This window comes from Phaethon aethereus, assembly GCF_964289735.1.
Source record: "Phaethon aethereus genome assembly, chromosome: W".
Taxonomy (NCBI): Eukaryota; Metazoa; Chordata; class Aves; order Phaethontiformes; family Phaethontidae; genus Phaethon; species Phaethon aethereus.
In genome coordinates, this window is record NC_138581.1 from 40,287,283 (window position 1) to 40,309,652 (window position 22,370).

At 47.5% G+C, this 22,370-nt stretch overlaps 1 protein-coding gene across 1 annotated transcript in view; it reads left to right on the forward strand.

The window, feature by feature from the left end:
• LOC309415174 (geranylgeranyl transferase type-1 subunit beta-like) overlaps positions 1-21,352 on the forward strand; it is a gene marked incomplete at its 3' end in the record, with an annotated part of 40,004 nt that extends 18,652 nt beyond the window's left edge. The window contains 4 exon segments of the mRNA XM_082012614.1: positions 10,161-10,345; positions 10,924-11,032; positions 21,172-21,303; positions 21,306-21,352. Of these exon segments, the coding sequence (XP_081868740.1) occupies positions 10,161-10,345; positions 10,924-11,032; positions 21,172-21,303; positions 21,306-21,352 (473 nt within the window).
• Between the last annotated feature and the right edge of the window lie 1,018 nt (positions 21,353-22,370).

Genomic DNA, 22,370 nt, shown 5'->3' on the forward strand with positions numbered 1-22,370 from the left:
CTCATGAATGTTTTGTTGAAAGGTGTTGGCTGTAGTTCTCATCTCTTGCTGACAGAGCAACCAATTTCCGCATGTACCATTGGTATTCTGTGGATTTATCTGAAGAGATCTTGTGCAATGTACTTGATAATTTCCAGTTTCAGCAGATATCAGTAAAGCCTAGAAACATTTACTCTGCTAGATTACAGAATCCACTGGGGGCTCAAATCTTGAAGCTGCAGTTAATTTTTGTAAGTGGTAAGGGATTTTAGGAGTGGTTGCCTCCTCGAGTAGCTCCAGCCCAGGACTTCCTCCTGCCCCATGGATGGAGCCCAGCCTGGTGTGCCCGGGGACCCAGGATCTATGCTCAGGATGAGAGACAGGGCTGCTGCTTTCCTGGTTCCAGGTTCATCCAGTAGCAAAGCTGAGAACCTATCCAATAGAAACTCACGCAGGACACACGGACACACATCTCTAAAAAAAGATGAAGAAGTGTACTCAGTCCAGTTAATGTACATCACAGGAAGCTGAGGGATATGGGGCAGGTAAAGAGTCAAGTCAGGACCCTGAATTTTAGGAAAGCAAACTTCCAGCTCTTCAGGGAGTCAGTCAATAGGACCCCCTGGGAAACTGCCCTCAGGGACAAGGGGGCAGAACAGAGCTGGCAGATCTTTAAGGACGCTTTCCATAGAGTGCAAGAGCTCTCGATCCCAAAGTGTAAGAAATCAGGAAAGGAAGGCAAGAGACCAGCATGGCTGAATGGAGACCTGCTGGGCAAACTAAAGGGCAAGAAGGAAATGCACAGGCAGGGGAAGCAGGGACAGGTGTCCTGGGAGGAGTACAGGGATGCTGCCTGGTTGTGTAGGGATGAGGTCAGGAAGGCCAAGGCGTGGCTGGAGCTGATCTTGGGATGCAAAGAACAATAAGAAGGGCTTCTAAAGGGATGTCAGCCAGAAAAGGAAGGTCAAAGAAAGTGTACCCCCCTTGATGAGCAAGACTGGCAGACTGTTAACAATGGATGAGGAGAAGGCTGAGGTACTGAATGACATATATGAACATAGTTTTCTTCAAATGCCCTTTTTCATAGATTTGAAGTCAGTCTGATTAATACGCTGTTCATTGATGACATAAGCCTGCATATTGGGATGAAGAGTATGAACAAAATTTTGTACTGTCACACTTGTAATTGCTTTTAATGCCTGAGCTAACCTGTTTAACGTTAGCTAATATGTTTTTATTCTGCCCTGTGGTGTAGCCATACTCTCAGGCTGAAGTTACTATAGGATATGGTCAGTTTAGATGTTGTATAGTTCTGTGGTGGGTTGACCTTGCCTAGATGCCAGGTGTCCACCAAAGCCACTCTATCACTCCCCCTCTTCAGCTGGACAGGGGAGAGAAAAATATAACAAGAAGCTTGTGGGTTGAGATAAGGACAGGGAGAGATCATTCATCAGTTATCATCACAGGCAAAACAGACTCAACTTGGGGAAATTAGTTTAATTTATTGTCAGTCAAAATCAGAGCAGGATAATGAGAAATAAGACCAAATCTTAAAACACCTTCCCCTCACCCCTCCTGTCTTCCCGGGCTCAACTTTGCTCCCCATTCCTCTACCACCTCCCCCAAGGAGCAGCGCAGGGGGACAGGGAATGGGGGTTGCAGTCAGTACATCACATGTTGTTTTCTGCCGCTCCTTCCTCCTCAAGTGAAGGACTCACAGTCTTCCCCTGCTCCAGTGTTGGGTCCCTCCCACGGGAGACAGTTCTCCACGAACTTCTCCAATGCGAGTCCTTCCCATGGGCTGCAGTTCTTCACGAACTGCTCCAGCTTGGGTCCCTTCCACGAGGTGCCATCCTTCAGGAACAGACTGCTCCAGCGTGGGTCCCCCACAGGGTCACAAGTCCTGCCAGCAAACCTGCTCCAACGTGGGCTCCTATCTCCATGGGTCCACAGGTCCTGCCAGGAACTTGCTCTAGCGCAGGCCTCCCACAGGGTCACAGTCTCCTTCGGGCATCCACCTGCTCTGGCGTGGGTTCCTCCACGGGCTGCAGGTGGATATCTGCTCCACTGTGGAGCTCCATGAGCTGCAGGGGAACAACCTGCCTCACCATGCTCTTCACCATGGGCTGCAGGGGAACCTCTGCTCTGGCACCTGGAGCACCTCCTCCCCCTCCTTCTTCACTGACCTTGCTGTCTGCAGAGGTTTTTTTACATGTTCTCACTCTCCTCTCTGGCTGCAAATGCTGCATGCTGGTTTTTTTCCCCTTCTTAAATATGTTATCACAGAGGCGCTACCACCATCGCTGATTGGCTTGGCCTTGTCCAGTGGCAAGTCTGTATTGGACACAGGGGAAGCTTCTAGCAACTTCTCACAGAAGCCACCCTTGCAACCCCCACTGCTACCAAAACCTTGCCACGCAAACCTAATACAAGTTCTAAACAATATTCAGTGTTTAGAATGCCCTACACATGCAATATTGATTGTTAAGGGATGTTAGGAGCAGTCACCTCCTCCAGCAGCTCTGGATCAGGACTCCTGGCTGCCTGGTTGCTGAAGCCCAGCCTGGGGACCCAAGGTCTCTGCCCAGGCTGAGGGACGTAGTTGCCGCTTTCTTGTTTGGAAGTTCAACCAGTAGCAAAGCTGAGCACATATCCCAGAGACACACACACACAGAGGACACTGACAGGGCCACCTTCTCAGTGGTGCCCTATTCCCCTGCGCTGCTCAGGACAGGGGAGGAGGTAAAAGAGTTGGGAGTGAAGTTGAGCCCAGGAAGAAGGGAGAGGTGGGGGAAGGTGTATTTAGATTTGTTCTTATTTCTCACTCTCCTACTCTGTTTAACTGTCAATAAATTAAATTAATTTCCCCGAGTCAAGTGTTTTGTCTGTGATGGTAGTTGGTAAGTGATCTCCCTGTACTTATGTTGACCCATGAGCTTTTCATCTTATTTTCTCCCCTTGTCCTGTTAAGGAGGAGGGTATGATAGAGTGGCTTGGTGAGCACCTGGTGGCCAGCCAAGGTCAACTCACCCCACTTATCAGTTACCATCATGGGCAAAATAGACTTGACTTAGGGAAGATTCATTTAATTTCTTGCCCAATGTTGTGGTTTAACCCCAGTAGGCAGCTAAGCCCCACACAGCCGCTTGCTCACTCCCGCCTGGTGGGATGGGGGGAGAATCGGAAGGGTAAAAGTGAGAAAACTCATGGGTTGAGATAAAGACAGTTTAATAGGTAAAGCAAAAACTGTGCATGCAAGCAAAGTGAAATAAGGAATTCATTTACTACTTCCCATGGGCAGGCCGATGTTCAGCCATCTCCAGGAAAGCAGGGCTCCATCACACTTGTTTGGGAAGACAAATGCCATAACTCTGAACATCTCCCCCTTCCTTCTTCTTCCCCCAGCTTTATATGCTGAGCATGACCTCATATGGTATGGAATATCCCTTTGGCCAGTCGGTGTCAGCTGTCCTGGCTGTGTCCCCTCCCGACTTTTTGTGCACACCCAGCCTTCTCACTCGAGGGGGCAGTGTGAGAAACAGAGAAGGCCTTGACTCTGTGTAAGCACTGTTCAGCAATAGATGAAACATGGGTGTGTTATCAACACTGTTTTGATCACAAATCCAAAACACAGCACCATACAAGCTGCTATGAAGAAAATTAACTCCATACCAGCCAAAACCAGTACACCAATTAAAATAGATCTGAGTTGTGAGAAACAAAGACAAAAACTAAAACAGCTTTCCCTCACCCCACCCTACCCCTTTTTCCCAGGCACAACTTCTCTCCTTCATTCCAGACTCCTCTTCCCTGCCCTGTCCTCCCCCCCCATCCCTCCACAGTGGCTCAAGGGGGATGGGGAGTGAGGGGTTACAGACAGTGAAAGTTCATACCACTTCATCTCTGCCACTCCTTCCTCCTCAGACCTTTTCCCTGATCCAGCACTGGTCCTTCCCAAGGGCTGCAGTCCTTGAGGATAAGATTGCTCCAGTGTATGTCCTCCATGGGCTGCAGTTTCTGCCAGGAGCATCCTCCAGCATGGGGTCTCCACTGGCTGCAGCTTCCTTCAGAGCATATCCACATCTGCTCTGGCATAGTCCTTTCCACTGGCTGCAGGGGGACAACCTGCTTCACCATGGTCTTTTCCACAGGCTGCAAGGGAATCTCTGCTCCAGGATGTGGAGCACCTCCTTCTTCATGGACTTTAGTGTCTGCAGCATTATTTCTCATGCTTTTTTTTTCCTTCCTTCCATCTCTCCCACAACTGCTGTGCAGTACTTTTAACCCTTTCTTAAATATGTTATCACAGAGGTCATAGAATCATAGAATCATTTAGGTTGGAAAAGACCTTTAAGATTACTGAGTCCAACCGTTAACCTAGCACTGCCAAGTCCACCACTAAACCATGTCCCTAAGCACCACATCTACACATCTTTTAAATCCCTCCAAGGGACAGTGACTCAACCACTTCCCTGGGCAGCCTGTTCCAATGCTTGTCAAACCTTTCAGTGAAGATGTTTTTCCTAATATCCACTCTAAACCTCCCCTGGCGCAACTTGAGGCCATTTCCGTCCCGTCACTTGTTACTTGGGGAAAGAGACTGACACCCACCTTGCTACAACCTCCTTTTGTTGTCCCAAATATGGGTTCTTTCACCCAGTGTGCAGAGAGCACACACAGAAAATATTTATACATTTCGAACAACAGTTATCAGTATTTTTGCAAGTTGGCTCAGTCACCCTTCATCCTATTGGTTCTCGCAAGCCTCGTCTCCACTTAAAGTCACAGCGTCCTTCTTTTTTACTGTGCATGCTCAGTGAGGAGGGGGCTTCTGTGCGTATGTCACCAAAATCGGGAATAAACCTCGTAACACCAATGTAGTGTTAAAAGGCAGGCATTCTTTATTCACGGCGCCGGGAACACGGGGGATAGCTCCTCCTAAATCGTGTTCGCTCGATCAGTTCAAAAATCAAACATTTATAGGCCTATGATTACAAGACTAATACATATTCATCAAGTGTCCATACAATGATTGGTTAAGTATTCCTCGCCTACCATGTAAATGACCACGCATGCTCACTATAATTTCTTGGGATTTTACTTCCTTAATCTTTTGAGTCGGAGGGTTTCTTGAGTGGGTGGTCTCTGAGTCGGTGGTCGCGATCTCCCCCTGCCGGAATTACCTTTCCTACAAAGTTCACTTAAGCTTGGCAACACTCAATAGGCCTTCACGGGCTATCGGTCCAATATGCAATCATTCACCCCACAGTCCTTTGTTTTAAGACAAGACTATAGAATGAATAATTACCTACCCACCGGACCGTAGAACTGACCAAGGTGTTCCTTCTTTCTGACTACTTGTTATTAGAACAAAGCATAATACCATGATCACAATGTTACACTTAACTCCTTGATAATTAAATCAAGATGGGAAGGGTTAGGTGGGTTCTCGAGCAGCATTGCTGGTGCATAATGTTCTTATAGTTACAACTTGCTACAAATTCACAAACCTATTTTCTAACCCTATTTTATTTTAATTCCCTACCACCTTGGTTACAGGTAGGGGGCTTTCCCTACCTGAGGGTGGGTTTCTACTGTGCTAATTAGATGTTAATTAGGATAGTTGACTCAAAGTTCAGTAGTTGTGTTTCTTTTGTGATTATCTTGTTCCTTCCCTCAAGGTTGCACCTTATTAACTACTCACAGAGACTAAACAATACCCTCAGCTTCATTCCTCTCATATCTCCAACACTGGGACCTCCCTGGTTAGCCAGGACTGCTGATAAATGATGGGAAGTGGCTTGGTGAGCACTTCCACCAGCTCCCTCAGTACCCTTGGGTGGATCCCCTCTGGCCCCATAGACTTGTGTGTGTCTAAGTAGTGCAGCAGGTCACTAACCATTTCCCCTGGGATTATGGGGGTTCATTCTGCTCCTTGTCTCTGTTCCAGCTCAGGGGCCTGGGTACCCCGAGAACAACTGGTCTTACTATTAAAGACTAGGGCAAAGAAGGCATTAAGTACCTCAACCTTTTCCTCATCCTTTGTCACTATGTTTCCCCCTGCATCCAATAAAGGATGGAGATTCTCCTTTGCCCTCCTTCTGTTGCTAATTTATAGAAACATTTTTAATTGTCTTTTATGGCAGTAGTCAGATTAAGTTCTTGTTTGGCTTTGGCCCTTCTAATTTTCTCCCTGCATATCCTCACAACATCCTTGTAGTCCTCCTGAGTTGCCTGCCCCTTCTTCCAAAGGTCATAAACTCTCCATTTTTTCCTGAATTCCAGCCAAAGCTCTCTGTTCTGCCAGGCTGGTTTTCTTCCCCGTTGGCTCGTCTTGCAGCACATGGGGACTGCCTGCTCCTGCGCCTTTAAGATTTCCTTCTTGAAGAATGTCCGGCCTTCTTGGACCCTTTTGTCCTTCAGGACTGTCTCCCAAGGGACTCTCTCAACCAGTCTCCTAAACATGCTAAAGTCTGCCCTCCAGAAGTCCAAGGTGGCAGTTCTGCTAACCCCCTCCTTACTTCTCCAGCAATTGAAAACTCTGTCATTTCATGATGGTGCCACCAGCTTCACTGACTGTCACAGCTTTGGCTGGTGGTGGGTCCATTACAGAGCTGGCTGGACCTGATTCTGTCCAGCACAAGGGCAGCCCCTGGTCTCTTCTCATAGAGGCCACCCCTGCAGCTCCCCTGCTACCAAGACCTTGCCACATACAACCAATATACCTGGTACCTAGTGAAGGCACACACACGCCATTCTTTAAATTCACAAGCACATGTGCATTTGTGGATTCCCCAAGTACCAGAACAGCCCCTCTGTCCATCTGTGTCACCGACGCTATGGGGACAGGCAGGTTCTTTTAAGGATCCTTGGTAGAATGAGAATTGGCCACAGGGTTGTAGTTATATGTAGAGCTTTATTATTATATAATGATTTTAGTAATGAGCATAGCTTATCATTACACAGAATTTATAGCAATTAGCATGGCTTTCCTGTTACCTAAAATTTCAGTTACCTAGACTTTTCAGTCACCTGGACCCTCTGCAGATTGGGTCAAATTCTTTAAAATCATCACGCAATACAATAATCATAATCTAGACTCTGACTTTAAAAAAGTACGAGTCATTCACTCAATCCTCAGAGGAAGAAGAACGATGGAGGTGGTGTCATGGTACACTAGCTGACAGCGAGGGTGCTCCCCTTTCCCCTCTGTCACGGTACAGGCGTCCCCTGTATCACACCAGGAAGCATGAAGGCTTTAGCAAACTGACTGCTGTTAGATCTCCTTCAAAAGCCGTTTGGATAAGATCATATAGTTATATCTCTCAGTTTGGGAGTTTAGTCTTTACCATATCCATAAATTAGGGGATCCTGAAGAGGCTGCCAGACAATCAATATGCAAGAATTTTGTCTGCAGGAGACAGCAAGCTGCAGGTGGCAATGGCAGCATAATGATTAATGATCTTTATCTCTTCCTGTCCATTGTGTCCTGCCTAACTGTTGCTCTCCCTTTGAACTAATGGTGCTTCTCACAGCATAGGACAGGCCTTAGCATGAGCTGTGTGTTAGTCAAAATCTGAGCAAGAGCTGAGTGAACAGTCACAGGAGGCATCCCTGACCACTGGAGGATCACAGGTTTTGCCATCCAGAATATCTCATGTGCTGTTACGCTTTCCTGTTCCATAATCATAGAATCATAGAATAGTTTGATTTGGAAGGGAACTTTAAAGGTCATCCAGTCCAACCCCCCTGCAGTGAGCAGGGACATCTTCAACTAGACCAGGTTGCTCAGAGCCCCGTCCAACCTGACCTTGAATGTTTCCAGGGATGGGGCATCCACCACCTCTCTGGACAACCTGTGCCAGTGTTTTACCACCCTCATTGTGAAAAATTTCTTCCTTATATCAAGTCTGAATCTATCCTCTTTTAGTTTAAAACCATTACCCCTTGTCCTGTCTCTACAAGCCCTGCTAAAAAGTCTGTCCCCATCTTTCTATAAAAAAGTCCCCTTTAAGTACTGGCAGGCTGCAATAAGGTCTCCCCAGAGCCTTCTCTTCTCCAGGCTGAACAATCCCAACTCTCTCAACCTTTCTTCTTAGGAGAGGTGTTCCATCCCTCTGGATCATTTTTGTGTCCCTCCTCTGGACCTGCTCCATCCAACAGGTTCATGTCTTTCCTGTGTATAATTGGTGTCACCATATCCTGGCAACAATGCTGTACCAGGTGTCAGGAGCAGGGGGTACTGGTCACACCCTGGTAGCACTGCCCAGACCCCAGGCCCTCTTACTTGCTTCATGGGTCCCCTACTCGCCAGTTCGTCCAGCTTGATGGAGCCCAGAAGCCAGCACCAGGCACATAGACTGTAACCTGCGGTCCTGCTCCAGCCACTGGTGCTGAGCCCCTCACTCACCTCCCTGTCTGGTCCCTCCCAGTAGCTGCTTTTTTGGGATACACCTCATTCCCACTCCAGTGGCTGGTGGCCAAGACCCCCACCCAATCCAGTAGCTGACACCATAGCCCAGGGGCAGCTGCAGCCCTGGTCTGACTCCTCCAGTATCTGGCACCAAATCAACTCACACAGGTCTCCCCAGTAGCTGACATTTAGTCCTTGCAGCACACATGCACATGGGATACACAGAGAGCTTACGTAGAGAGATAGTTAAAGAAAGGTTTTAATAAGAAGATAGGACAGACTGCAATGATCAGGCACAGGTCTCAGACAAGTGTATTGACCAGTGCCATTTTAGACATGAACAGTCCTTTTTATACCCTTTTCTGTCTATTCCTGGTTTGTTCCTCCCTGCTCCCCTTCCCCTCCACATTCCCTATTTTGTTTGCATAGTTCCACCGACCTCCCCTCCAACATCCTGGACCCTCAGGTTTGCATCCTTTATCAGTTGCAAAGTCCAAGTTTGCCTGTGGCTTCTTGATAGCTCATCAATTAGTGTGACTGACCAGGTTTGTTTCCTGTCTTTGTCTCCATTATGTTTGCCCGTCAGGTTTGTATCTCTATGTTTTGTTTATGGCTCCCCCCTTTTCCTCATTTGACAAGGTCCTTGATCAGATAATCTTAATGGAACAAATATTCCCACACTCCATATAGCCTTACCAATTAGTGTGACTGACCTGGTTTGATTCTCATTGCTGCCTCCCTTATTGTTTGTTGGTCAGGTTTATGTCTCTGTATATTTTCTTGTTTATGGCTTCCCCCTTTTTCTTAATATCCCCTTTTGCATTGAAAAGGCCCTTGAACAGATACCCTTAAAGGAACAGACTCTCTTTCCTTCCACATACTGTTACAATACCAGCACTCACACAGATATGAACAGCACAGACAACCTGATGCTGTTGCTCATCTCCAGTTGATCAAGATAATCAGTCCATCCAGCAGCTATCCCCTAGACCCCTGACAAAGTTGAAAAACTTAAATTATACCCCTACATATTTTAAAATGTCATTAAATAAGTTGCTGTAGAATGCTAGTGATAACAAATATCATTACTTCAGTATCCTTCCTGCGTTTCAACATCAGAATGAAAAATAATCCTAGATTTCATGGGGTTTACTAGTGCCATAATATGTAACAGTGGATCTTGGTCCACATGTCTTGTATCAACAGCTTACTTCCAGGCTGTAATTATAATTACAGGTAATAAACTCAGAATGAGCTTTGATGAGTTTTCAAAAGCGATGGCAATGATACACAGACAGAGAATATGAGTTTATCTTCTAATTTCAAATTTTACCTTGCAGTTTCCTTGACAATAAAAAAAAATCCTTAGAAGCATAATTTTTGTGTTTACTACAATCATGGGAACCCTCCAGTTTTTTTCATAGCATTAACCATGTCTTTTTGGTGTGGGTTTTTTTTTTGCTTACTGCTTGCCAGACACCCTTCAGTTTATTTTTCTTCTCTGAGGAGCTTTGTCTGTGACTGCCTTTGCCATCTCTGCTTCAGTCTGATAGTCTGATTGCTGGTTTCCCATTAGCTTTCTTGTGCAAGTAACATATCAAGAAATGTCTTTTGTTGCATTACCATTTACTGATTCCTGTTGTACTCTTTTTAGAAATCCATTGGTTTAATTGATATTACCCTAGTTAAAATTCTGATCGAGATCATATAGGCTTCAGTGAAAATCTGGGTATCTTAAAACATTGCATAAACAACTGTTTCCTCATAGGTGGCTCTACATTTTGTGGTATTGCATCGCTGTGTTTGATGGGTAAACTGGAGGAAGTTTTTTCAGAAAAAGAACTGAACAGGATAAGAAGGTGGTGTATAATGAGACAACAGAATGGCTACCATGGACGACCCAACAAACCTGTAGACACCTGCTATTCCTTTTGGGTGGGAGCAACTTTGAAGGTAGTCTACAGAAAACCTACAAGATAGTTATTGACTTGTTTTGATTTCTTTAATCATCTTGATTTACTTGGAAGAATTACATATTTGGTGCAAGTACAAGAATATGCTGTTGGGATCACTTTGCACGGCTCGGCCTTGAGGAGAAGGAGCTGTGGTAAACAACTAAGAGGAAGCAAAGGAGCGCAGGAACACCTGCAGGCAGCGAATGCTGACTGTGTGAGAGGTGCATGGACAGCGCGTGATATTTTGTGTATAGCCAATTGCAATAATGTGTATAACAAGCTGTAACCAATCATGAGTGTGTGCGCAGTGACTAAGCAAAAATTATGACATATATTGGAGTCAGACAAGACAATAAACGGCTTCGGAGTATAACTCTCATAGAGTTGTGAAGTCCATCTTTCTCCCACAATATGCAAAGATCACTATAGAGGTTTTTCATCTTGAAAAAATTCAGGATAAGGAGGTTTAACAGATTAGTGCTATATTGCATTACTTATCTATGTAAAAAGACATTTTAATATTTAAAAATATACTCAAGTTTAATATATTACTGTAACATTCTAACTTCTTTTCAGCTCTTGAACATATTCCAATACACAAATTTTGAGAGAAACCGAAATTACATCCTGTCAACTCAAGATCGACTTCTTGGTGGATTTGCCAAGTGGCCAGATAGCCATCCAGGTAAATTTACTTCTCAAAATTATGTTGAGTGTCTTTTTAAGCTACAAGTATATTCCAGCAGTCAAACATCTGAGAGGTGTGAGAGGTTTTTTTCCCCACAAGCTCCTTCAAATAATGTAAAAAATAAACTACAAAACATAAGATTTTCATGATATAGAGCGAAAGGGATATAGTTTTTCCTTGTGCAGCATCAGAGCAAGTGAGCTGCTGTCATTTAGACTATCAACAAAACAGTATCACTGTCTGTTTAGAGCTGGACAAGTTATGTCTTTAACCATACTTATTAAAAATCATACTGTGCAGTGGGTATCTTTGTAAAGAGTCTGAGTAAAATATTTCAGAATGTTTATTTCCTTAAGAAATTAATCCTTTGAGCTTATTGAGAAATCTTGACTGTATTTAAAAATACTCAACTCAAAGTTTAGATAGTTACATATTATGATTTACAGATTGTAACTACACTAGGTCCATGTCTTTCCTCTGCTGAGGGCTCCGGAGCTGGACGCAGTACTGCAGGTCAGGTGTCACCAGAGCGGAGTAGAGGGACAGAATCACCTCCCTTGACCTGCTGGCCACACTGCTTTTGATGCAGCCCAGGATACGGTTGGCCTTCTGGGCTGCGAGCGCACATTGAAGACACCGAGGTGAAGGGCTCCGGAGAAGAGGATCGCGCCGGGGGACCCTTCCTGAAGCGGCAAAACCGCGAAGGCAAAAGCACAGGGAGAGAGAGGGTGCCCCAGCTCCCCCGCCCCGGCTGGCAGAGCGGGCTCCTGACGAGCAGCAGCTCTGACTCAGCGTGGGCGGGGGACAGGAGTGGCGGCGGCGGCGAAAGCTACTCACGTACAAGAGCAGCCCCAGGGAGCGCGGTGACCAGGGCGGGCAAACAGAACGTGGCGCGTCAGAAGGATGTGGCGCGGCAGTTTGCTCATCAGTTCGCGTGGGCAGGGCGTGCAGGGAAGGCGTGCAGGCAGGGCGCAGTCCCCCACCCCGGCACTAGAGGCTCTCTGACGAGTGGCCATCGGCCTCCCAGAAGAGGCTCAGCCATGGTCGCCACTCGGCTGAAAGCCGTGGCCCGAAGGAATATGGCGACACAGACAGAGCTCCCACTCAAGCACGCGGCTGTCCAAGTGTCCGGCTGCAAAGAGTGCCTGAGCCTGTCGGTTGTGCCAGAGACCAGTGGAGACATCACTTGCGTGCAGTGTGACCAGGTGAGCCATCTGCTCAGCCTGGTGGCACAGCTGAAAGAGGAGGTGGAGAGGCTGAGGAGCATCAGGGAGTGTGAGAGGGAGATAGATTGGTGGAGCCACACCCGGCCATCCCTGAGGCAGGGGCAGCTGGTGGAGGCTCCACAAGCAGCAGGGGATGCCCTGCCCTCTTGCTGCTGGGCAGAAGGAGGGGACCTAAGAGATGAGGGAGAATGGAAGCAGGTCCCTGCTCGGAGAGGTTGGCGAATCCCCTCCCGGCCTCCCTCACCGTCCCAGCTGCCCTTACACAACAGACATGGGGCTCTGGAACTTGAAGGCCAGGAACATGAGGACCCTGACGAAAGTCCATCCAGGGGGGTGCCTAGGGTGAGTCAGCCAGCCCCACACATCAAGACATCCTAAAAAAAGGAGGGTAATTGTCATAGACGACTCCCTTCTGAGGGGTACGGAGGGCCCAATATGTCGACCGGACCCCACCCACAGGGAAGGCTGCTGCCTCCCTGGGGCCCGGGTGAGAGATTTCACGAGGAAACTCCCTGGTCTGGTACAGCCCACTGATTACTACCCACTGTTGGTCCTACAGGTTGGCAACGATGAGGTTGCACTAAGAAGCCCAAAGGCAGTCAAAAAGGACTTGAGAGCACTGGGGCGACTGGTCGATGGAGCAGGAGCACAGGTAGTGTTTTCATCAATCCCTTCAGTGACAGGGAAGAACGCTGAAAGGAACAGGAAAGCACACCTGATCAACACATGGCTCAGGGGATGGTGCCATTGTCAGAATTTTGGGTTTTTTGACCATGGGGCGGTTTACACGGCACCGGGCCTCCTCGCAGCAGATGGAGTGCAACTGTCTCCAAGGGACAAAAGGTTTCTTGCTTATGAGCTGGCAGGCCTCATCGAGAGGGCTTTAAACTAGATTTGAAGGGGGAAGGGGACAAAACCAGGCTCACTAGAGTTGAGCCTAGGGGTGGCGTGCCAGAGTTGAAATCAATAGCCCAGCCCAAGTGCTTCTACACCAATGCACGCAGCATGGGCACCAAACAGGAGGAGCTGGAAGGTATTGTGCAGCGGGACAGCTATGATGTAGTTGCCATCACAGAAACATGGTGGGATGCTTCTCATGACTGGAGTGCTGCAATGGATGGCTATAAGCTCTTCCGAAGGGATAGGCAAGGAAGGAGAGGTGGTGGGGTGGCTCTGTATGTTAGGGAGTGTTTTGATTGCATAGAAATCGATGATTGTGAAGACAAAGTCGAGTGCTTATGGGTAAGGATGAGGGGGAAGGCCAATGAGGCAGATATCCTGCTGGGAGTCTGTTACAGACCACCCAACCAGGACGAAGAGACAGATGAGACATTCTATAAGCAACTGGCGGAGGTCTCGCATTCGCTGGCCCTTGTTCTTGTGGGGGACTTCAACCTACCGGACATCTGCTGGAAGTATAACACGGCAGAGAGGAAACAGTCTAGGAGGTTCCTGGAGTGTGTGGAAGATAACTTCCTGACACAGCTGGTGAGTGAGCCCACCAGGGGAGGTGCCTTGCTGGACCTGCTGTTTACAAACAGAGAAGGACTGGTGGGAGATGTGGTGGTCGGAGGCCATCTCGGGCTTAGTGACCATGACATGATAGATTTCTCAGCTGTGAGCAAAGTAAAGAGAGGGGTCAGCAAAACTGCTATCATGGACTTCCAGAGGGCAGACTTTGACCTGTTCAGGTCACTGGTTGAGAGAGTCCCTTGGGAGACAGTCCTGAAGGGCAAAAGTGTCCAGGAAGGCTGGACAGTCTTCAAGAAGGAAACCTTAAAGGCACAGAGCAGGCAGTCCCCATGTGCCGTAAGAAGAGCTGGCGGGGAAGGCGACCAGCCTGGCTGAATAGGAAGATTTTCCTGGGACTCAGGAGAAAAAAGAGAGTCTATCACCTCTGGAAGAAAGGGAAGGCAACTCACAAAGAGTACAAGGATCTCATTAGGTCAAGCAGGGACAAAATTAGAAAGGCAAAATCCCAGCTAGAGCTCAATCTGGCCACAGTTGTAAAGGATAAAAAAAATGCTTCTACAAATATATTAACAACAAAAAGAGAGGCAAGGAGAATCTTCATCCCCTACTGGATATGGCGGGGAACATTGTCTCCAAGGACGAGGACAAGGCTGAGGTACTTAATGCCTTCTTTGCCTCAGTCTTTAATAGCGAGACCAGGTATCCACAGGGTATTCAGCTCCCTGAGCTGGAAGATGGGGATGGAGAGCACAATAACCCACTCATAATCCAGGGGGAAACAGTTAAGGACTTGTGAAGCCACCTGGACACCCACAAGTCTATGGGGCCTGATGGGATCCACCCGAGAGTGCTGAGGGAGCTGGCAGAGGAGCTTGCCAAGCCACTCTCCATCATTTATAAACAGTCCTGGTTAACAGGGGAGGTCCCAGAAGACTGGAGGCTTCCCAATATGACGCCCATCTACAAGAAGGGCCGGAAGGAGGATCCTGGGAACTACAGGCCTGTCAGCCTGACCTCGGTACCGGGGAAGATCATGGAGCAGTTCATCTTGAGAGTGCTCACAGGGCATGTGCAGGACAACAAAGGGATCAGGCCCAGCCAGCATGGGTTCATGAAAGGCAGGTCCTGCTTGACCAACCTGATTTCCTTCTATGACCAGGTGACCCGCCTAGTGGATGAGGGAATGGCTGTGGATGTTGTCTACCTGGACAGGTAAAGCCTTTGACAGCGACTCCCACAGCATTCTCCTGGAGAACCTGGCGGCTCGTGGCTTAGACAGGTTTACTCTTCGCTGGGTAAAGAACTGGCTGGACGGCCGAGCCCAGAGAGTTGTGGTGAATGGCGTTAAATCCAGTTGGCGGCCGGTCACAAGCGGTGTTCCCCAGGGCTCAGTTCTGTGGCCGGTCTTGTTCAATATCTTTATCGATGATCTGGATGAGGGAATCGAGTGCTCCCTCAGTAAGTTTGCAGATGACACCAAGTTGGGTGTGAGTGTGGATCTGCTGGAGGGTAGGAGGGCTCTGCAGAGGGATCTGGACAGGCTGGATTGATGGGCAGAGGTCAACTGTATGGGGTTTAATAAGGCCAAGTGCCGGGTCCTGCACTTGGGTCACAACAACCCCAGGCAACGCTACAGGCTTGGGGAGGAGTGGCTGGAGAGCTGCCCGTCGGAAAGGGACCTGAGGGTGCTGGTTGACAGCCAGCTGAACATGAGCCGGCAGTGTGCCCAGGTGGCCAAGAAGGCCAACAGCATCCTGGCCTGTATCAGGAATAGTGTGGCCAGCAGGAGTAGGGAAGTGATCGTGCCCCTGTACTCGGCACTGGTGAGGCCACACCTTGAATACTGTGTTCAGTTTTGGACCCCTCACTGCAAGAAGGACGTTGCGTTGCTGGAGCGTGTCCAGAGAAGGGCAACGAAGCTGGTGAGGGGTCTGGAGAACAGGTCTTATGAGGAGCGGCTGAGGGAACTGGGGTTGTTTAGTCTGGAGAAGAAGAGGCTGAGGGGAGACCTTATCGCTCTCTATAGCTACCTGAACGGGGGTTGTGGCGACGTGGATGTTGTTCTCTTCTCACAACTAACTAGTGATAGGACGAGAGGAAATGACCTGAAGTTGTTGCAGGGGAGGTTTAGATTGGATATTAGGAAAAATTTCTTCACCGAGAGGGTGGCCAACCATTGGAACAGGCTGCCCAGGGAGGCGGTGGAGTCACCATCTCTGGAAGTGTTCAAAAAACTGTGGATGTGACGCTTCAGGACATGGTTTAGGGGACATGGTGGCACTGGATTAATGGTTGGACTTGATGATCTTGAAGGTCCTTTCCAACCTTAGTGTTTCTGTGATTCTATGATTGCCGGCTCATGTCCAGCTTTTCATCCACCAGTACCACCAAGTCCTTCTCGGCAGGGCTGCTCTCAATCCCTTCATCCCCCAGCCTGTACTGATACCGGGGGTTGCACCGACCCAGGTGCAGGACCCTGCACTTGACCTTGTTGAACCTCATGAGGTTCACATGGGCCCATTCCACAAGCTTGTCCAGGTCCCTCTGGATGGCATCCCATCCCTCAGGCATGTCAACCACACCACTCAGCTTGGTGTCATCTGCAAACTTGCTGAGGGTGAGCTTGATCCCACTGTCTGTGTCACTGATGAAGATATTAAACAGTTCTGGTCCCAATACAGACCCCTGAGGGATACCACTCATCACTGACCTCCATCTGTACGTTGAGGCATTGACCACTAGCCTCTTGGTGCAACCATCCAACCAATTCCTCATCCAGCCAACCGTCCACTCATCAAATCCATATCTCTCCAATTTAAAGAGAAGGATGTTGTGGGGAACGTGTCAAGGGCCTTACAGAAGTCCAGACAGATAACATTGGTAGCTCTTCCCTTGTCCACTGATGTGGTCCCTCCATCACAGAAGGCCACTAGGTTGGACAGGCAGGACTTGCCTTGGTGAAGCCATGCTGGCTGTCTTGAATCACCTCTCTGTCCTCCATGCTGCTTTAGCATAGCTTCTAGGAGGATCTGCTCCATGACCTTCCCAGGCACAGAGGTGAGGCTGACAGGTCAGTAGTTCCCAGGGTCCTCCTCGCTACCTTTTTTAAAAATGGGTGCAATGTTTCCCTTTTTCCAGTCTCCAGGGACTTCACCTGACTGCCAGGACTTTTCAAATATCATGGAGAGTGGCTTGTCAACTACGTCAGCCAAATTCCTCAGGACTCTGGGATGCATCTCGTCAGGTCCCATAGACTTGTGCATGTTCAGGTTCCTCAGGTGGTCTCGAACCTGATCTTCTCTTACAGTGGGAGGGACTTTGCTCCTCCAGTCCCTGTCTTGCAGACCATCCCCTTGAGAGGTGTGGGAAGAGAGACTGCCAGTGAAGACTGAGACAAAGAAGTCGCTGAGTACCTCAGCCTTCTCCTCATCCATTGTTACCAGTCTGCCAGCCTTGCTCCTCAAGGGGGGTACGCTTTCTTTGACCTTCCTTTTCTGGCTGACATCCCTTTAGAAGCCCTTCTTATTGTTCTTTGCATCCCAAGTTCAGCTCCAGCCATGCCTTGGCCCTCCTGACCTCATCCCTACACAACCAGGCAGCATCCCTGTACTCCTCCCAGGACACCTGTCCCTGCTTCCCCTGCCTGTGCATTTCCTTCTTGCCCTTTAGTTTGCCCAGCAGGTCTCCATTCAGCCATGCTGGTCTCTTGCCTTCCTTTCCTGATTTCTTACACTTTGGGATCGAGAGCTCTTGCACTCTATGGAAAGCGTCCTTAAAGATCTGCCAGCTCTGTTCTGCTCCCTTGTCCCTGAGGGCAGTTTCCCAGGGGGTCCTATTAACTGACTCCCTGAAGAGCTGGAAGTTTGCTTTCCTAAAATTCAGGGTCCTGACTTGACTCTTTGCCTGCCCCATATCCCTCAGGACTGTGAACACCACCAGTGCATGATCACTGCAGTCCAGGCTGCCTCCAGTCTTGATTTCACTGATTAGCTCACATGCATTGGAGACCAACAGGTCCAATATGGCATCCCCTCTGGTAGGGCTGTCTGTTACCTGGCATAGGAAGTTATCCTCCATGCACTCCAGGAGTCTCCAGGATTGCCTACAGCTCGCCGTGCTACTTTTCCAGCAGATGTTGGGGTGGTCCCCCAGCAGGACAAGAGCCTGCGAGCGCTATGCTTCCTGTAGCTGGAGTAAGAAGGCTTCATCAGTAGACTGCCCTTGATCTTGTGGCCTGTAGTAGACACAAACCACAAGGTTCCCTTTGTTGCCTTGGTCCCCAATTCGTACCCCTAAGCTTTCAACCTGCTTGTGGCTATTCTTCAGAGACAGCTCTTCCCACTCTATCCATTTCTTGATATAGAGGGCAATGCCTCCATCATTCCTTCCTTGCCTGTCCCTTATGAACAGCCTGTAGCCATCAATAGCCGCACTCCAGTCATGGGATTCGTTCCACCAAGTTTTGGCTTCCAGCTCCTTCTGTTTTTTGTCCATGCTGCATGCACTGGTGTAGAGGCACTTCAGCTGGGCTGTCGGCCATGTCACCCTCTTAGAGGGACCTCCTTTAGTTCCTCTGAGGTCTTTCTCTGGTGCAACAGGCTGAGGGGCCTTGCTATCCCCCCATCCCTCTAACCTTGATGTGTCATCCCACAGCTTGTCATATGTAAGCCTGATATTATTCCCCTCCCCCTTCAAGTCTAGTTTAAGGCCCTGTCAATAAGTCCCTCTAGTTTCCAAGAAAAGACCCTCTTCCCCTTTGAGAAAGGTTAATCCCATCTGATGCCAGGAAGTCAGGTGCCAGGTAGGCCATATCATTATCAAAAAAACCCCAAACTGTGGCGGTGACACAAGTCAGAGCCATGCATTAATAGACTGGACTCATCTGTTTCTTCCTGTGTTGCTGCTTGCAACTGGAAGGAGGGAAGAAATAAAAAACCTGTGCTCCAGATTCCCTTACCAACCATCCCAAGGCCCTGAAGTCTCTTTTGATCACCCTTGGACTATGAGTTGCAGCTTCATCTCCACCCACATGGAAGAGCAGTAGTGGGTAATAGTCCAAGGGCTGCACCAGGCTAGGAAGTTTCCTAGTGATGTCCTTAACCCGGGTCTCAAGGAGGCAGCAGACTTCCCTAAGAGAAGGGTCTGCCCGGCATATTGAACCTTCAGTTCCTCTCAGAAGGGAGTCGCCTACAACTATAATCCATCTTTTCTTCCTTGTGGGGGTGGTTGTGATACGGGGGTAGGCCTTTCTGACCTTGGCAACACCTGTGGTGTAGCTGGACCATTGTCCACTTCATCCATGGACTGTCCCTCCACATCCAGAGCCTCATACCTGTTGTACAGAGACACCTGGGGAGGCAAGGAGGGGTTTCACCTGTTACCCTGAGCCTGGACTTGCCTCCATTCACTTCTTTCCTTTAAGCTACTGCCTTCAGCCTGGCAGGGGGAGGATACAGGATCCCCTTCATCCTGGGTTTTTTCCAGTGGCTGTTCCTGCTTCTGTCTCAGGGAGGGCAGAGCATGGTTACACAAGTCCATCCCTTTCTCTGACTCCCTGATGCTCCTTAACTTTTCTACTTCCTCTCGGAGCTCTGCCACTGAGTTGAGTAGATTGTCCACCTGATCACACCTCAGACACTTGTTCCCACTACTGCCATCCATTACCAGTGGGAGTCTCTGGCACTCTCTGCAGCCTGAGTCCTGGATGGCTGCATGTTTCCGTGGGAGCTCTGTCTGGATTGCCACATCCATTCTGGTAGACATGGCTTTCTGCCAGGCGGCTACCATAGCTAAGCTCCACCTGACAGGGTGATGACCACCAATATAACTCACCTCTTGAGCTAGTGGGGCCTCTGCACCCTTGCCGCGCAAACTGCTGCACCCCACTCTTTGCCCACTCTGTTGGCAGCACTCCTAATCTCTAGCTCTATCCAGGCTGCTTTTTACAGGTGTGGGTGTGGGCCACCATTGCTCTGGCAATGCCCAGGCCTCAGCAGCATCTCCCACGAGAGCTGCCGGCTCCTGGTGGGTCTCTCTGCTGCCCTGGCATTTCCCTGCCTCAGGAAACCCCCTGTGCGCCAAGATCTGCCGCTCCACTGCGTGTCAGGCCGGCTCCAGAGCAGCTCCCCTCGGCGACTAACAGCTAGTTTCTGTTACACTGTATTTAAATCTATTAAGTTGATATGGATTTGCACAAGTGTAGAACCTTGTAGTTAAACTCACCAAATATCCCTAGTTAATTATGCTTGTATATGGATTTTAGTGAGTATCAATGCACCTTTCCACAGGAGTTAATATACTATATTTCCTGAAGTTGAGCTTTCCTTGCCTGACATACTTTCTGCAAGGTCAATAGGGACTATATCTACCAAATGTGCTTTTGTCTGCATGTTAATGCTGGTAAGCAGAAGCCATCTTTCAGAGAAGGTATCTGGCTAGAGAGACTCTAGCCATATAACTTCTTGTAATATCATTTTAGTCAGACATGAAATTAGTGATACCTCCAAAAGATTACCAGGTGTTGAGAATTTGGAAGGGACACATTAAGGTCACATCCTCTTTCCATCTTTAGGCTGTGATTTCTTGGGCAGATAATCCAACCTAATGGATTATCATTGCCCAGAGGGGGCAGGCTCACTCCTCTTCCTCCCGGCTTCCTTAAGTACAGCTGCATGTCCTTTCCCCTTTTTGCACTAGATTTGCTATATATTGAACACTTCTGCAAACCAGTTTAATTCACTAAAATGTCAGAAAGCTGTCCAGTTTTTCCTGCTCAGGTTAGTTTTCTTCCATGTTTTCTGAATTAAAGTCATGGAGGGTGTTGAGCAAGTTCTAGTGGTGGTATAACGTAGGCAGCAGGAATGCTGTGGGATGGGGAAATAAGAACATCTCATCTCTGCTGATCAAGCTACTTCGTGGATTCACATCCTTAGGGTATTTTCGCTGGAAGTGGGGAAATTAGGGAAAGTAATGATTTTTTTCATACTTCTAAGTCTTGCTCTTTGGCTACTGGTGCTAATTTTGGTGTTTCAATAGTCATCTGTCCACTAAAGTAGCCAGCTATCCACCTGAACTTTCATTTGCAAAAAAAATTCCTTCACATTGCAGGGGAGGAAGATTTACTCTGTTGAAGGAAATGTATTTACAGCTCCTCAAATGATTTTGCTGTTTGGCCTGAGAATTCAGATGAAATTAAGTAGTGGGCAAGAATGTTTATAAAATAAAACAGACTCTAGTCTTAGAGGTTGCACACCATCATTTCATGCTGGAGGGTTTGGGCAGAAATTCTTTTCTTGTTTCAAATCCTAAGTTTAAAATGTAGCATCTCTCTGTTTTCCTTGGTTGTAATTATTCAGGGGGTTTGGAATCCAGGAACAGTTGTCTGTTACAGCCTGAAAGAAACATAATTTTCTTTTTCATTTTCCGTCCTGCTTTCAGATGCTTTACATGCCTACTTTGGGATTTGTGGCTTGTCATTAATTGGAGAAACTGGTATTTGCAAAGTTCATCCTGCCCTGAATATAAGCACAAGAACCTTGGAGCACCTTCACCATCTCCATCAGATCTGGAAAACAAGGACTCTAAACAGTGTTCAGATGACACACACATCTCTACATGAATGATTTAGGCTTGATTTTAGTTCTGATGATAGCATAATTGTATCCCAAGGTTAAAAGCCATGTATAAACAGTGTGCTCTTTTAAGTGCTGCAGTCATACAATCAGATCTGTGTTGCTGGCATCATTTTGATAGGTAATTGCCTCCAGACAGTTCTTCTGTACTGGGGAAAAAGGAAATATTTTGGATATATAGAAGTTTGTTACCACAGATGGTAAATAGATCTTCAAATGGCTTTACTTCTAAGAAATACCTTGAGGCAATTTAATTTATTTTTTGTTTTAAAAATTTGTGCACACTGTGTCAAAATATATAATGGGAAAGTATTTTCAAAATCTGTTTACATATCACAAAGTATAGCACAGAATCTTGAAGTTCTTTATGACCTTAATATGTGACATATTTTTGGGTAAAGAATCTCCCATATTAAGTCTCAGTTAAAAGTTACCTTTTATCATCTACTTTCAGATTCCATAAATTTTGCTTGTTTCTTTTTAGATACAAATAAAATTATTTTATTCAATATATTGGACTTTTAAAGTTGTGTGGCCTTACTAAATGGTTTTCATAATTCTACTGAGTAGCTTCTACACAGATGCAGTGAATCATTAGCCAGACACAGTGTTTTGGACTGAAATATTCTCTTCATGGAATATTAATGAGGGTGCAGTGTACTGATGTATAGCATTAAGAGATATTCAGCACAGAATAGCTGTGTGTGAGAGAAGCATTAGAACCTGTTTCTGAAGTCAAACCTTTGCAATACATTGAAATTATACAACTGTACTTTTTTGGATGTTTTTCTCTTTTAGTGTGAAATAATTTTGAGTTTCTTAATGCTTCTATGTAAAGAATGAAACATTGGGCTTTAAGATAAGTTGGTAGCAGATTACTGAGAGAGAGATGATGAACATTCTCAGCTTATTTAGTAGTAGCACCTTACTTTGTGTGCTTGAAATACAGCTGTGGCGGGTTGACCTTGGCTGACCACCAGGTGCCCACCAAGCCGCTCTCTCATT